Source organism: Ailuropoda melanoleuca, chromosome 5 (genome assembly GCF_002007445.2).
Source record: "Ailuropoda melanoleuca isolate Jingjing chromosome 5, ASM200744v2, whole genome shotgun sequence".
Lineage (NCBI taxonomy): Eukaryota > Metazoa > Chordata > Mammalia > Carnivora > Ursidae > Ailuropoda > Ailuropoda melanoleuca.
In genome coordinates, this window is record NC_048222.1 from 35,458,471 (window position 1) to 35,476,785 (window position 18,315).

General features: G+C 38.0%; 1 protein-coding gene across 5 annotated transcripts in view; it reads right to left on the minus strand.

Annotated features, from left to right (window-relative positions):
- NEO1 (neogenin 1) overlaps positions 1 to 18,315 on the minus strand; it is a 206,486-nt gene that overhangs the window by 164,923 nt on the left and 23,248 nt on the right. For all 5 annotated transcript variants that reach the window (XM_034660703.1, XM_034660704.1, XM_034660701.1 and 2 more), the window contains exons 2-3: positions 8,428 to 8,745; positions 2,171 to 2,446 (exon numbers count right to left, since the gene is read on the minus strand). In XM_034660703.1, the coding sequence (XP_034516594.1) occupies positions 2,171 to 2,446; positions 8,428 to 8,745 (594 nt within the window). The remainder of the gene's footprint in view (positions 1 to 2,170; positions 2,447 to 8,427; positions 8,746 to 18,315) is intronic.

Here is an 18,315-nt window from a genome sequence, read left to right on the forward strand (position 1 = left end):
ATGTTCTACAGCCACGGTAACAACCACCAGGGCTGGCTTTAAACTTGTGTAACTAATCAATGACAGTGCTATAGCCATGGAAACAAGTAAACACTGTCTAATAGATCACTGACAGCTTGCTTCAGGGAACATGCCTTTGAAAGCCAGCCAATGAGTGGGTTTAAAAGCCTCAGGGTTTAAAAGTTAGCCATTCAGCAGTGGAATCACTTGCTTCTATAGCTGACATTAACCCGCTCTCACCTTTGTAACCAACCATAAAACATGCTTCTATGGCTGACATCAACCCACTCTTGCCTCTTAACCAACACACCAAAAATAACATCTTCCCCAAAATTCTACATGAGATAGGCAGTGCATTATTCAAGAAGACTGTGCTTAACAACTATGGTTTTCCCTCATATCAGTAACGAAAACATCCAGTATTTTGTTTTTGTTTCAGATATTGAGTGGTGATTCATTCTCTGACACCGAAAATCTTGTTTCCTTGGATCTGGTTTTGAGGATTTGCTTCAATGGTACCCAGATAACAGAGAAGAAACAGGACCTCTGCCATGTAAAAGCAAGTCAGGAAGTAGGCTGGAAGACATAGTTCTCTTTTTTCCCCCATAGGGATTTAGCTAAATTTAATCATATTTTGATAGAAACAAATACACCTGAACAAATATTTACTGGCGTCTATGTGCCAGTTACCATTCTTGGCAGCAGACAAAATTCCCTACCCTTGTTGACCTTATATACAACTTGGGGAGAGAGACAAGAAATAAAAGACATGGTATGTCAGACAGTGGATATGTTCCGAAGTAATATTAAGGGGGAAAGAGGAAAGTACCAGGGTGGATATGGAAGATTGTTGTTTTAAACATTTAGTAGCCAAGGAAGGCTCAACGATGAAATGATACGTGAGCAGAGAAATAAGATGGTGTCAGGCAGATATCTGATGGAAGAGGATTCCAGGCAAAGCAAAAGGCAAGTAGAAAGACCCCAAAGCAAAAGAATGTCTGGAGTGCTCAGGAAACATGAGGTGGCCACAATCACAGAGTGAGGGAGAGGAGAGTACCAGATGAGATGGGGAGGAAGGTGGCCTTAGGATTACACAAAGCCTTACAGGCCAAGGACTTTAACATTTACTCTAAGACGAGAAACCATTAGGTTTTGAGCAAAGATGTGACATGATGTAATATACATTTTATTTCATTTTACAATCTAATATACATTTAAAAAATAACTGTGGCTGCCGAGCTGAAAATACACAGGGACAGGAATGGCAAAGACATGGATGATGCTGACGAAGAAAGAAACTGCATTAAAAAAAAAAAAATCAGTTCAAAGCCCATGAGGAACCCTGTCAAGCACCGCTGCTCACAACACGGGTCTCACTTTGCAAGCCAACCCACAGACTAAAATTAGCCTATGAAGTAGTTGTATATAAAAACCGTGCCCAAACAATGTAAAGATGGCCCCATTATATTCATGAAGTCAGGTCTGAAGGAAGAAATGTGGACTCAGGCACCCAGCAGTGGGAACGGAAGCTGAAAGGCCAGCAGACAGCAAGAGGCTAGCAGGACTGTAATAAGCAATGTGGAAGAGGAAGTTACGAGTGAGCAGAAGTTACACAGCTGAGAAAAGACACATGAAACAGGGGAGGAGAGCCAGCAGGGGCAGAGAGAGTGAGAACCCACAAAGAAAGGGAAGAAGGAGCTGAGTTTACCCTTAAATGGGGGTGCGCTATAAAGATCCAAGAACCTTGCTTACCAGTGTGTCCAGAGCTGCCGTATTAGTCACCACGTTGCCCATCCCTTACATGAACTAGCCCGAATGAGTCTCGGACTCTGACAAGAGATCTAACTACGTGAAGTATCCCGTCCAGGGAAGGAGCAGAGAGAGGCTTGACAAAAGACACAGACCTAGTGTGTCTTTGGCCAAGAAGAATGCCATACATATTAAATACACTTGATCACTTCATAAATCTCTGCTCATGTATTCACTAAAGAGTGAATCTTTCTGGCACATTTTCTTATTTTCTCTACCTAAAAGAAACTGAGACTCCTTATGTTGACATTAATTTGTCACACCACATATTTAACAGTGTTTATTAAAAAAGAAATTCTAACAGAACAATTTTTATTCATTAATAAACATAAAACCACAAGTCCTGGTAATAAACGAATACCTGGAAGAACTTTCAATTCAGCTTCATCGCTATACTTTGGTGGCCCACCACTTTCAACTATGCAGCGATAAAGTCCCCCATCTCCTTCAGTAGCGTTGCTGATAACCAGTGTTCCACTTGGAAGTTTAATAACTCTATCATGCAGAAGAAGAGGCTGTCTGTTCTGTTCCCACCTCACAAACGGGACCAAATCTACATTAACTTCACAATTCAGAATTGCACTGTTCCCAGCATAAACTGAAGAAGGTTCTGGCTGGCTGGCAAATCTTGGAAGACCTGGACAATAAAGGAAAAGAAGAAAAAAAAACGCAGTTAAATGTTACTTTAAAATGTAGCCATGGGAACCAGGAGCAAGTCAGCCCACGTGGCCGTATGCATGGTGGAACCAGGGTCGAGAAGGTCTATGGGTTGGGAAATTGGCTACAACAGGGATACAGGTCAAATAAGTAACTGTACTAGGGATAACTGGAGTCACATTCGTCATGGTATTGGCAGAATTGAGGCATCAGTATAAACTTACAGTTTTATATACAAATATAGTTAAACATATATAGATATAAATGTGTATGTGTAAAATATATATACATTTCATACAGTCATTACATACATGTATGCATATACATATATATGTATAAAGCTCCTAGCTCTGTCCAGAGGGAGCCCAAAATCAATGCCACCTGAGTAGCAATGAGTATACATGGTGACATAATCTTGATTTATAAATACCATTTTCTGCTATAAGGAAACAATGCTCCTTAGAGGGGAGGCTGATTCCACGACTAGAGTCAGGAAAATACAGGATGAACCTGGAACATCCCGTGACAGGAAGTAAGGAAGCATCCAAAGAACAATATGGACACATCAAAAGGGCCCAGGAGTCAGACTGAAGGGAGTTTCCTCTGGCTCAATCCAGGATAATGATAATTGATGCAGAAAAGAATGAATGGGGGGCGCCTGGGTGGCATAGCGGTTAAGCGTCTGCCTTCGGCTCAGGGTGTGATCCTGGCGTTATGGGATCGAGCCTCACATGAGGCTCCTCTGCTATGAGCCTGCTTCTTCCTCTCCCACTCCCCCTGCTTGTGTTCCCTCTCTCGCTGGCTGTCTCTATCTCTGTAGAATAAATAAATAAAAATCTTTAAAAAAAAAAAAAAACAAGAAAAGAATGAATGGATACCAAGCCCACTGGTGAAGTTTGGATGAGGAATAGGATATATACAGAGTCTCAAATTAGCTCTTCTCAAAATACTTATTACTAATTAATAAAAGTACAAAATATTTAACTTTCACAGTGGAGAAACATAGCATAGACCATATTAACAAAGTAATGAAGGTTAACGTCATCAGTAATGAAACAAAACATCATACGCTTCCTGACATAATGCACTAAGAAGACATGGCACCATTTACTTCTGTGATATCCCTTCCCAAATGCAAAACCCAAATCTATTCATAACGGAAAATCAGAAAACACAAAATGAGACAAGGATAAAACTAAAGAATGGTCTGAGACCAAAAGAGCCTAAACCACTAAATACAACACGCAATCCCAGACCAGAAAGGAGTGCTGGAGGGGCAAAGTCCCTACTTTCGTTTTTTGCTATTAAGAATTTTACTGAGACAACCAGTAAAATCAGAATGGTTTTCTATGGTAGTATCATATTAAGATTCATTTCCTAAAATTGATGGATGGTTATTTAGGAGAGTATCTTTGTTTTTAGGAAATATTCATGGAAGTATTTAGGTGGGGGTAACGCCTTCAATTTACCATTAATAGTTCAGAAAAAAACCACTGATTTGGGTATGAGCACATTGTGGGGGTTATAAGACATACACAGTAAAATGTTAACAATTGGGTAATCTGAGTGAAGAGTATAGGGATTTCTTGGTTTCATTCTTGCAATAATTGAATGAGTTTGAAATTATTTCAAAATAAAATATTAACAAAAATAGTCAAAATAGTCTAAATACCCTGTAGATGCCACAGAATGCAGTGGTTAAGAGCCTCAGTTCTGGAGTCACATACTCTGTATGTGAATCCCAACTCCACCACTTCATGGCTGTGTGACATCAACAAGTTACTTAACCTTGAAGCCTCAGTTTCTCTATCAGTCAAATGGGAACAATAAGAAGCCTCATAGGGTGTTAAAAAGGTTAATACTTAACATGAATATTTCATATATAGCATATTGTCTCGCACATAAAAACTCAAAAAGTAGGGACACCTAGGTGGCTCAGTTGGTTAAGCATCCAACTCTTGGTTTCAGCTCAAGTCATGATACCAGAGTCTTGGGATAGAGGCCCACGTCAGGGTCCGCACTCAGTGCAGAGCTGGCTTGAGATTCTCGCTCCCCCTCTGCCCCTCCTGCTCATTCTCATTCTCTCTCTCAAATAAATAAACAAATCTGAAAAAAAAATACTCAAATAGTGGCTGCTATTATTATTAACAGTAACATCTAAAAAGTGACTCTAAGATGTGGCAAACACAACAAAATGTTTCTTTAAAGACTGAGAAACCTAGTAAATTATGAGAAACAGTTCCAGGTTTTGGAGTTTTATGATGGTGAATTAGTCCATATGGAAATAACATACAAGTTGTCTAGCCTTCATACAAATTTTTTCTTATTTTTTATATCAAGGGGATTTTTGAAGGAAAGAAAGATAAAATTAGCCATATATCTACTTTACAGAAACCAAAAAATTAGAAGAATGGAATTAACAAAGATAAACAGAGAAACTAATAAAGTAGGGGGGAAAGGGAACTGAAATAAAACCAAGAGCTAATTCTATTTTTAAAAAATCAAGTATTCTCCCCTCCTGAGGTCTCATGAAAATGAGTAATTTTTAAAAAGATAAACCTACAGCAACATATGTGGAATTGGCAGACAAGAGATTTCTGCAAGTTTCTGAATAGGGAAAACAGATGGAGGAACTAGGACTGACGTATCATGGCGGAAACGGCTGCAGCGTGCTGCACTCACAAGTGCGAGCCCAGTTTGTCCTGTGGCTTGCAGAGAATTGCAGGAGAAAAGAGAGGGAGTAGGAGCGAGACACGGGCTTGACAAGAAGAGATTAACAATGTCTGCATTCCGACCACCCAATTCCTCCACTTTTAAGCACAAAACACTCACAGCCAGGCTACTGCCCAGGCAGCAAAACAAAAATTTCTGCTGTGGAGAAATGAGTGCAGAGAAGACAACTTCTCCTATTTAATTTTATGAGCCACCTACTTTGTGTTCTTTCAAAAATTCCCCTTCTTACTTGACTTGGCCAGAATCAGTTTCTATCACTTGCAACCAAAGAACACTAACCAATGTTCTTTTAGAATGGCAATCTGGCAGTATCTTCTTGGAAAAAAAAAAATAGTTTTATTGAGCTACAACTTCTATACCATAAAATTTATCACTTAAAGTCCACAATTCAACAGTTTTTAGTAACACAAAGTTGTGCAACCATCACTATAATCTAATTGGAAAACATTTTCATCATCCTCCAAAGAAACTATATACACTCACCTGCAGTCATTCCCCATCCCCTCTATTCACCCGCCCAATCCTGTGCCCTGTGCTCTCCCCTCTCCCATCCTCAGCCCTAGAAAACCACCAATCTACTCCTTAGCTCCCTATATGTGCTTCTTCTGGACACTTCATATATATGAAGTCATATGATACGTGGCTTCTGTCACTTAGCACCATGTTTTTCAGGTTTATCCACGTTGCAGTACATATCAGAATTTCATTCCCCTTTATTGCCGAATAACATTTCACATATGAATATACCACATTTCGGTTAGCCAATCATCACTTGAAAGGTTGTTTCCACTTTTTAGCTATCATGGATAGTGCTGGTATAACCATTCATGTACAAATTGTTATACAGACCTATCTTTTCATTTCTCTGGGACTGATACCTAGAAATGGAATTGCTCAGTCATAAGGTAACTTTATGGTTAAAACTTTGAGAACAGCCAAATAATTCAGTGCTCTTTTTAAAATTATACACACAAAGTATAGTCTATGATCCAGCAACTAATATAATTACTAATTCCAATAATATTTTCTATAGAGATTTACTAAAGACTGTTCGCTATACCATGCCTTTAACATCAGACAATTTTCAATCATGTAACTGTTCATCAAAAAGGGAAACTTTGGATAAATCAGAGTATATCTATATAATGGATACTATGCAACTACTAAAAGAACTTTTATTCATCTCTTAGCTCAGATCTTATTTCCTCCTGATACTCAGGCCATGAGTGAGTTAAATAACTCTCCTACAGAATCTTGTCTGCAGCCAAAGATTTTATTATATTGTATTAAAATTGGCTGTTTACTAAGACATTAGACCAAAAAATGCTTCCTGAAGGATATAAAAGTTTAAAAGAAGGATGGACAAACCCAGCAGAGTAGAAAGAGAGGAAAAACAGGACAGGCTTAATAGGCAGTGGGGAAGCCATGAGCAAAGGCCAGAGACAGAGAATAAAAGGGACTGGAAAATATTCAGTACTGGCAGAGCTTAAAACGTGGTGAAGGTGGTCTTGCTGCTGATGATGGTAGAGGGCAGGGACAGAGGCAGGGCAGAGTGTCAAGAAATGAAGCCGGAGAGGTGTGCCTGGGTGGCTGAGTTGGTTAAGTGTCTGACTCCTGATTTCAGCTCAGGTCATGATCTCAGGGTCCTGCAATACAGCCCCACATCAGGATCTGTGCTCAGCACAGAGTCTGCTTGGGATTCTCTCTCTCTCCCTCTGCCCTTCCCCACCCCTCTCTCTCTAAAATAAATAAATGAATCTTTAAAAAGGGAGGGAGGAAGGGAGCTGCAGAAGTGGAGGCCAGCTCACAAAAAGATCTAGAAGCCTGTTCAAGAGTTTAGACATCCACTTGACGTTGTCACTGAAGAGCTACAGAAGGGTGAGGAGAGAGCCTGACCACTAGACTGGAAGAGGGAAAGAACAAGGCAGCGGACAGTTGCAAGCTGTGTATGGTGAGGGACGATGAAGAGTAGCCTAGGATCATGTACAGAGAAACTAGGAAGCAGAATTCACCGGATTTGGTGAAAGGCTGTGGCAGACAGCTGACAGGAAGGAGTCACTATTAAAGCCCAGCTTAAGAACATAAATGATAAACAGGAGCTTACCTACGTGACACCATAGGGGCAGTCATAATGCCAACTTATTTATCAGCATGTTGGAGAAAGCCTGGCAAGCAGATTAGAGGAAGAAAGGAAAGGAGGGTGAGAAAGGATAAAAGGAAGGAAAGAAGGAAAAGAAGAAAGAAGAAAAAAAAAGAAAGAGAGGAAAGGCTAGATAGAAGTGATTCCCCCGCCCTTTTTTTCCATCCTCAGTCTGTGATTATGGAATAATTACAGTAGCTTTATATCACATTCAAATTCAGCTTTGAGTATCTGGTTCCAAAAAGAAAAAGAGCCATCATACTCTGAATGAATGAGCAAATATAGCCTGGAGTGAGTGGAAGTGGGGAACTATCACCCTACAGTGGCAATAAGATGGGAAACTATTCTGTTACTCATATTCTTTTCTACATATTAGCATTTTACCAAGGTAAGTATAAATGGAAGACTTAAACATAAGACAATTTTTGTACCATGTGACCCTTAACAAAAACTAACCACTTCATCTATACTCAAGGAAAGAAACACTGGCCTGGGGAATACCAGCGTCTACTACAAGACAAGTATGACTTATTCAGCTTACACTTCCATTATTCTTCAAATAAGAATGCTCTAAAAGGGAGTGAATGTTTGTGTCTTTACAACTTTCTGCTCTTCACCTTAATACCCACATCCTGCAGGTTTTTAAATAATTAATGCAATTAAATGTCATTTCCTTGGCCGGGGCATAAGGGAACCAAGATTCTGGCTATACTGCAAGTTTTACAAAGCCATACTAAGTGGTTATGCTGGGGAGGATAAAAGTTAGCAATCAAAGGGAATCAATTTTCCTATACAACTTCCTCTGTCATCTCCAAGTTAAAAAGAAGAAAAGAACGGACTTAATACTTCTGATCACAGCTATAAGCAATCTAAATGACAGAAAGCGGAGAAGTGCTACAGTTTATTCCCTACGGCACTAAGCAAGTCTTAGCATAACGCCACGCACCTAGCAGATGCTCAACTGATACTTGTTAAATGACTGTATTTCTTGTTACCAGTTAAATGAAAACTCTAGGACAATACTGCTTTTTATCAAGAGATACCTTTTATAAAAATTTGAAAACACAAATTACTTGAAAAAAACTTACCTGCTACTGTGAGCTTAGCTGTTCTGCTGACAATAGTTCCAAGGTTCTCAACAGTGGCCACACACTGATAATAACCTTCATCAGGTTTACTGTGTTTGGAATGCACCACATTCCTGATAAATAAAGACCCATCTGAGAGAAGCTGGCGTCGGTCATCTGATACTAAGTTTAAAAAAGTTCCATCTTTTTTCCATTCAATTTTTGGAGAAGGTTCAGAATATGCTGAACAGTTCAATATAACAGAAGAGCCTCTAACTGAGAGTGTATCCACTGGTTCCACCAGAAAATAAAATGGAGTGAATGTTCGAACGCTGGATCCTACAAAGATAATAAAGAGAACAAAGTTAAGCAAAGCTTTCTTATTCTATTTCTGTAAGAAAATATAATTTGTATAAAATTATTGTTAATTATGCTGTTTGGCTATGATACATAATAAGTCATATCACTATGAATAACTAATAAATAAAATTTCTTTTACTAGGAAATCAAAATATGACCCAGTTAGAAGATGAGAAAAAAGACCCTGCCAGATAAGATAATCCAACCTTGTTAGATTACATGAATATCTAATAAAAGTTTTATTTCAAACCCTACAATGAGATTTATAAACATTAAAGATTATTTTATTCAAAGTGAGATTTTCTACAAAACATAAAGGAAGCAGAAAATTGAAATAATTCTTTGTTATTAATAAGGTATGTTTACTGGCTGCATTTGTTTCATAAAGTCACCATACATACACTTTGTCCATTTTTCTAGTGGATTACTCATCCTATTGACTTCGCAATCATTGGGCATAGCTATTATGTTTTGCAAATATTCCTTTTTCCACTTCGACTTTATTTTTGTCATAAGAAAACAAATTCTAACTACATAAAATTAAATCTGTTATACTTAAAAAGATTTTTATTCCAAGATCATAAAAAATTTCAGCTTTGTTTCATGCTAGTACTTTTCTGATTTCATTTTCTACATTTAATCTCCATCTATAATTCATTTTTTTTTTTAAGTAGGGAATTCACCACCCTGAGATCAAGACCTGAGCTGAGATCAAGAGTCGGACACTTAACCACTGAGCCACCCAGATGCCCCTGGAATTCATTTTGATGTAAAGAGCACAGGAGGGATCAGTTTAATTTTTCTAAGTCCTTGGCCAGTTCCATGAGAAGAACATTTTTTTAAAATTTGCTATAGGAACCTCCATACTGTTTTCCAGAGTGGCTGCATCAGCTTGCATTCCCACCAACAGTGTAAGAGGGTTCCCCTTTCTCCACATCCTCACCAACACTTGTTGTTTTCTGTCTTGTTAACTTTTGCCATTCTAACTGGTATAAGGTGGTATCTCACTGTGGTTTTGATTTGTATTTCCCTGATGGCTAAAAATAGAGCTACCCTACGACCCAGCAATTGCACTACTAGGTATTTACCCCAAAGACACAGATGTAGTGACAAGAAGGGCCATATGCATCCCAATGTTCATAGCAGCAACATCCACAATAGCCAAATTGTGGAAGGAGCCGAGATGCCCTTCAACAAATGAATAGATAAAGAAGATGTGGTTCATATATACAATGGAATATTACTCAGCCATCAGAAAGGATGAATACCTACCATCTGCATTGACATGGATGGAACTGGAGGGCATTATGCTAAGTGAAATAAGTCAAGCAGAGAAAGACGATTATCATATGGTTTCACTCATACATGCTATTCCTTGGAATAGCACAGAGGAGCATAGGGGAAGGGAGGGAAAACTGAATGGGAAGAAATCAGAAAGGGAGACAAACCAAGAGAGACTCTTGACCCCAGGAAACAAACTGAGGGTTACAGAAGGGAGAGGGGATGGGGTAACCGGGTGTTGGGTATTAAGGGGACAGGTGTGGTGATGAGCACGGGATGTTATACACAACTAATGAATCATTGAGCACTACATCAAAAACTAATGATGTACTGTATGTTGGCTAACTGAACTTAAGAAAAAAATTTGCTATAAATCTTATATTCTCAGCCAGAGAAAACTTTCCAACTTAAAGCTTTACCTCTTTTAAGAAGAGTACTGACCAACTCCCTTGCAATCTGACTATAATCAGTTCTAGTCAGATTTCTTCATGTGAACAATTAGGGAGGCTTAGTCCAATGGATGAAACCAAGACTGTTTTTAAAATATATCTACACACCTCTGTATCTATAATTTATTTACAGTGTGAATTTAAGAATGACACTAGTTCTCTACTACATAATGAAAGAGTGGTTCTAAATAAATATGAAACACACTGGCAGAGGGAAGGGACTAATATTCACTTGTTTTAAATTTTTCTAACACTTACAGTGTGAATCAAATTTCAAACAGACTAATCTTCCTTTCTCAAATACCACGAGGTGGGTTCCATTCCTATTTAATGATTATGAAATTGATTCTTCGAGTCTTAAAACTCTTGAGAATGAGCTTAGGAATTGTTCAGAAGTAACCTGCAGTGATTTGCTTCTTATTACTGTAAAAAATGTTACATTGATACTACAGTAAAATAAATAAAAATATCAATTCCAGGGCAATACAAAATAATTGTTAAACTAAGAGAAATTACTTTTATACCTTTCCTGTGTAACATTAAGTCTTTATTATACCACCCAAATTAAATAATTCAGGAACTTAAGAGATAAATGTATTAGATTGGCAGTCAAAATATGCAAATTAACAATTTAAAGCAATTATTAATAAATGAATTTCATTTTAAAATTTGTACATCTTTGTTATTTAAAAAATAATTACACGAATGTAAATGTTTCACAGCTTATTCTAAACAGCTTAACATTCTACCTTGCTTTTGATTTTCTTTCATTTTCATTTTTTTTTAAGACTTTATTTATTTGAGAGAGAGAGAGAACGAGCCAGGGGCAGAGCAGAGGGAGAGAGAGAAGCAGACTCCCCACTGAGCAGGAGCCCCAGGGATCCCCTGGGATCATGACCTGAGCAGAAGGCAGACGCTTAACCAACCAAGCCACCCAGGCACCCCTGCTTTTCTTTCATTTTAAAAGTCCACTACCAACCAAGTTGAACAAGAGTATTTGCCTTCAAAAAAATTTTTTTTAATTATAGGAAAATTTATAAATGCCTTTGAAAATCAAGGCCCTTCAAATTTTTACCACAATGTACTCTATATTACAATACTGCATTACTTAAATATTTATGTGTATCATCTTTGTATTTTATTCCCCCAGTAAACACAGAGTGACCTAAGGTACTGTTTCTTTGCTTAAAATCCCTCAAAGGCTTGCCACTGTCTTTTACAAACTAAATCAACTCCCTAACTGGACTTCCCGGTCACTGTGTGACCTGGCCTCTGCCTACTCTCCAGCCTTCCCCCAGCATCACTCTCCCCTCACCTTTTAAGGCTTGCTGCACCCCTGTCACCCACCACAGCTCCTGCCCTCTTCACACAAGCCATTCCCACCATCATCCCTCTCCAACTGACTCCGAATTGTCCTTCAAGCTCAGCTTAAATACTACTTTCTCAGAACTGCTGTCTGTCCCTGGTGCCCAGACAAGATTAGTTTCGCCTTGTTACAAGCCGGCATGGTAGACAGCACCTACACAGCACTTCAAATGTTCTTAATCTTGGAATATTTGTAACACTTGTTTGTTAGGTCACAGAAGTTCTTGGTTTACGTAATAGTTAGGTACAAACAAATGAATCGATATTTATGTCCTAACAAGTTAGTATCCTATTGAAAAAATAACACAGGCAAATTGAAAAATATTTTAACTTTCAAACAACCACAGTTACTATGGGATGTGTGCCCCTATTGGACACCGTATGCGTTCTCAAACCTTGAAATCAAATTGGATACTGCGATCCTCATTTCCTGTTCCATACTGATTTTTGCATGGTACTTGGTTTTTATCCCAGCAACCACCAAAACTCAATTTCATAAACATCACAGCACTGAAATGAAGGTAGTACAAGCAAATGAAGGTAGTGAAACTGTCAACTACTTTCACCTAAAAGTTTGCACAGTGTCCAATAGATGTCGCTGTGTTTCCTTAGAAAGTTTAAAATACCCCTGGAAGTTGTGCGAGGTGCCCTGGGGTATCTCGGGATATAGTCTGGAAACTAGAGGCTTAGGATCCTTCTATAGCATTTTTATTCACCATATTCCCAGTGTCCACTTACCACAATGGAGGGTATTAATCTTTAGATGATACAACCAGACAACCTCTAAAAACTTCCACTGCTTGAAGTATGAATGAGACCACAAGTTCCATTCCAATACTAACCAATTAGTATCGCTCTCTTCTACGATAAAACTTACCAATAAACAGGTTTTTGTAAGTTTTGATGAGTCCTTAAAAAATTATATAGAAGATCAAAGAAAGCCAGGAAGAGCCAAATAATTTAGAAGAACAAAGTAAAGGGACGGCACTCATCAGTTTTCAGTATTTATTAAGCCACTATGGCTCTGGAGCGGGGATAAACAGAGCTCCATAACAGGCTAGAGAGCCACAAAATATAGCTATATATATATATTTGGAAACTTAATATGCAATAGAGAATGCATACAATATCAACTGGGGAAAAGGATGAACTACTCAATAAATGTTTCTAGGACAACTGGTTATCCACATGAGGGAAAAAACGAGCAGCTTATATACAACATGTAGTAACAGTAAACACTTAACATGTTTCTACGTATCAGAGACTGCTCTAAACATACTACTATGTATGTCTACATACTAACAACTCATTTAGTCTCCACTATTATCTTACGATAGGTACTATTATTATTCTCATTTTAGAGGAAAAAACTAAAGCATAGAAATGTTAAATACCTTGTCCAAGGTCACACAGGTAGTAAATAACAGAACCAGAGTCTGTGATCTTAACCACACTACACTATAATGCCACTCATATACATATAGAAAAATACATTCCAGACCTACGAAAAAACTATGCAAAAAAATTTTAGGGGATGCCAGGGTGGCTCAGCTGGTTAAGCATCTGTGTTCAGCTCAGGTCATGATCCCAGGGACCTGGGATGGAGCCCAGCATCAGGCTCCCTGCTCAGGAGGGAGTCTGCTTCTCCCTCTCCCTCTCCCTCTGCCCTTCCGCCCCCTCACCCCCTGCTTGGGCTTGCTCTCTCTCTCACTCACTCTCACTCTCTGTTTCTCTCAAATACATAAAGAAATAAATCTTTTTTAAAAGATTTTAGGAAAATACAAGGATAACCCTGGAGTCAGGCAACCTTTTAAATCAAAATAGGGAACTTCAAAGTTAGAAAAGATAGATGTTTCACTTCATTGTATTTAAATTTAAAAGACTTTAAGGCAAAAGTATCATAACAAAGCAAAATATGACAAGACTGGAAGGAAATATATCACACATAACAAAGAATTTTAAGTCACATCACTCAATTAAAAAATGGACAAGGCTATGTTCCAATAAAACTATTTATAAAAACAAGCAGGATGGATTTGATCCATTGACTATAGTTTACTGACTCCTGCCTTAGAATATTTAGCTAGCAAAAAATTAGTGAGCCACATTTCAGCTGATCTGGAATGAATTCTGAGAAAAATGAACAATGCAGACAAGTTTAAATAATAAAATGTCATGAGCATATGACTGTATGAGCACTGAGAAAGTAGGAAGGTATACCAGGTTGTTACCACAGATTTACTGGGAGGAGATGGAGGAGGTGGGGAGATAAAAATCTTCAAGCACATAGAAAATAATTTCATAATAAAAATCAACTTGTGTGTATAATCCCTTTATAAATATTATATGTGTCTGTGGTAGGTGTGGGTGTATGTTCACACTTGTGTGAATACCTAAAGGGGTATATTTTTTAAAAAGGAGTCATTAAAACATGGATTATCTCAGGTTGGTGAGATTTCAGTTGACTTTTAATTTTTTCTTTCACCTTTGCTATTGCATGAATATTTTAGATGAAACACAACATTGTTCAAGCAGAAATAAAGCTATTTTCGTATACAGTCCGCACAGGAGAGGGACAATATGAAAAGTCTGGGGCATATTCACATGCCGACATTCAAAAATTGTTAAAATATATATACCGTTAAATATAAAATACTCAAATTCAAAATGCATATAATATGACCCACTTACATAAAAATATATATACATGTACATATATGCGTGTATGCAAATATCTAAATGTAAATAATGTAGGGGAAGAGTGCCTGGGTGGCTCAATAGGTTAAGTCTGACTCTTGATTTCAGCTTAGGTTGTGATCTTGGGGTAGTGGGAGGGAGCCCCGCATCAGGCTCCCTGCTCAGCAGGAAGTATGCTTGAGATTCTCTCCCTCTGCTTCCCCTCCCAGCTCATACATGTGCTCTCTAAAATAAATAATCGAACACTGTATCAATAACTAATGATGTACTATATGTTGGCTAACTGAACATAATAAAAGTAAATAAAAAATAAATAAAAATGAGGGTCATGATAAAAGTTTTAAAATAAAAAAATTAAATAAAATAAATAAATAAAATCTTTAAAAAAAAATAATAACGTAGGGAAAGGGCTAAAAGAATAAACACTGAACAGTTTAACAGTGTTTTCTCCTGGTGAAGTAATGGGATTCAGCTACTGATGGAGAGCATACAGGGGGAAGGCTTTTTACTTCATGGATTTCTGCATTGCTTACTTCTTAAAATATGAACTGCTTATGTATTCTTCTTGGCATCTTTTTCTGTTTTAATAACAAAATAACTTTTTGTTATTGATGGTAAATAATCCTTTCTTGAGAAGATTTTTTTAAAAGATCTATCACCATTTCTTTTTTTTTATTAATTTTTATTTAAATTTTAGTTAACTTACAGTGCAATATTGGTTTCAGGAGTACAATTCAGTGATTCATCACTTACAACACCCAGTGCTCAGATCTATCACCACTTCTTTAACCATTTTTCCTTCGTCACAGAAGAGCTATCAGACACTCACTCCTTGGCTGACTTTGTATAAAAACTGGCCTATACTTCCCACCAGGGTCCTAATTCCCTAGCCACTTAAATTTGCCTAATTTTAGTTTACTATGACCACAGTCATGATACACATTATTCTGAAACAGGCTTAATGATCCTGTCTGATCTCTTCTACGTTCCCTGGTCTCTGCAAATTTCTCACTTTTTAATGGAATAGCTCTCACTTCTTGATAGACTATTCCTCACTTTTTGATAAAATACTTCACACTTCTTGATAGAATTCCATCTTATGAAAGGAAAATATCCACAGGGAACTTATCTCAGTTGTGATTCCCCCACCCCCCAAATATCAACAAATCATATCACTCACTGCACACCAGCATGGACAATAATTCCTAAAATTTTATTGTGCCCAGAGTAAAAATAAATAACATACAGTATTTGAATACTGGCAGAAATAAAATGAAATCTGTCTTATTGCCCAGCAGCATCAGAAATGCAGGACAGAAAGATAAGCAAGCCTTTTTACAAACCTACAAATGTAAGCATTTTGTATATAATATTATTCATCCTATGAAAATTATGTCCTCATTATAAACTAAGACGCTAATGCCAAAGGACTCCATACCTCTTTTACTCCTTAATAACATTACTTTGGACCCCCCATCTTATCCAGTCAGTCTGTAAATCCTACATTTCATCCTTCCTGATCCTTTGCTGTCCACTCTTGCCACATAGCTTAGTCGCTCTTGCTTCAAGTTCTCAATTTAAAATAAAAAAGTCTAAAAATTAGAAAATTAAAATAATACTCAATTCAAAGGACTCAAAAAGATAATATATTCACATTACTGATTAAGGACAAGCAATACTTGAGAGTTAAAATGTTTTCCACCCTCTTTTGCAGCATAACAATTAGGGCTCCCAGCTCCAGAGCTCAGCCCCTCTCTGCCCTGCACAGCCAGTTTCTCCGAAGACTGAATCTACAGAAACGCAGAACTCCTTTCCTGGAATTTCAAGTGAGGCATGAGGTTAGCTGTTGCAATTATATGGATGGTTTTACTTGCGTGATATACATACACCCTGAAAAACTGTGGTGGTACGGGTATACCATGAAACAGCAGATGTCAACTTCTGACCAAAGCTGGATCTGAAATTATTTTTCAGACTACTAATATCCTATTAGGGAAATTCAATTTGATTATTCTAATTTATAGCATCTACTTTCCCAACCGTCCCCCCAAAATGAAAAATATCTGCGTCTGTTTATTCAAGAAACAATTGTTATTAGATGAATGCTTTCCTTTTTTTCAATTTTCAGCCTTCCTCCTCTCCCCTCTCCCACAAAAAAAACAGCCACAGTGGAAAACTCCCTGGCAAAATGAAGTCAAGCAGACATGATTTTGAATTCTAGCTCCACTATTCTAGTTGGACAAGAGAACTGGCCCCTCAGAAGCCAAAGAAATATTTCAAGGAGGAGGATGACCTGTTGAGAATACAATACAAATGGACACTCATTCCCTGGAGATGTACTGAAAAGGTCACCGATGACCTAGGCAAGAACAGATTTAGTGGTGTAGTGAAGACAGATGCCAGACTACAACGCACTCAGAACAAGATGGAAAATGAAGAAACAGAGCCTGCAAAAGGAACAACAGCACTTCTCACATTTTAGTTTGCACACCAATCACCTTGTTAAATCCTGCTCAAATTCAGATTGTGATTCAGTAAATCAAGGGCGGGGCCTGAAATTCTCCGTGTCTCACAAGTGTGCAAGTGATGCAGATTCTGCCAGTCCACAAGCAACACTTCTAAGAAGCAAGGATACAGAGAAAACTCTCAGAAAGTCTGGCTGTAGAAGTCAGAGCAGAGAGAGATTGGTAAATAAAGAAAACATGAGCCTGGTCTTTTATATTCTTTGTAATGGAAGAGAGACTTGAGCATGTTGAAAGATGAAAAGAACCAGTAGAGAGGGTGAAATCAAATATTCGGACCAAAAGATGGTAGGATTAGGATCCAGGCTTCTGGCCATTAAGGAATAACAGGAACCAGACTTACCATCCTGCCTTAGACAACTAAAAAACTGGACAAAAATCAATGAAACAATGTTTTTTTCAGACACTGGACAACAGGAAATGCAGGACTGTGATCCCTGAGAAATAGGAAACAAGATGAGTTGTAAAATCACCCCATCTTACAGGCTGTAGATAGCCCATCTTTCCAGTCCTCAGCATGAGAAAGAGAAAGCAAAGTGACCTCTGAAATCTCACAGTTAAAGAAACAGATCACGGTTGAAGAGGCCAAGGTTACCACGATTTATGAGTACGAAGGAGGAAGGAGCTGCTAAGAGAGAGAGAGATGCACACAGACTCTGGAGTTTGGCAGAAGAGACCCCTCGAATCTGTGGATGACTACTAATCTACATATGAGGGGACTGAAGTCGTACAAAGTACATCTCCTAACCACAATGGAACAAACTAAAAATCAGTAACAAATAGCTGGAAAACCCTGAAGTATTTGGACATTAAGCAACATACTTCTAAATAACTCACAGATCAAAGAAGAAATCACATGAGAAATTACGAAATATTTTCAACTTAATGAAAATGAAAATATAGCATGTCAAATTTGTGCAATGTAACTAAAGCAATGCTTTGAGGGAAATTTCAAGCGTTAAATGTCTATACTAAAAAAACATGCCAGACAATTAATTCTGGATCAGAGAAAGGACACTTCTTCTGTTGTAACAAGAAGGAAAGATGAGTATATGAGTAGGCCTGGTGTTAGCTACCGGAGTCATGGTTAATTGCTCGTACAGCTGCTGAAGGAGTTGGTGAGTAGAACTGTTGCTGGTGTGGGTAGGCTGGGCTGTCAGGAAGGGTCAGAGGTCTGCAGGTGGTGGTAAACATCTGAAGGAGCTATAGTGAGAATGGACGGGAGCACCAAAAAG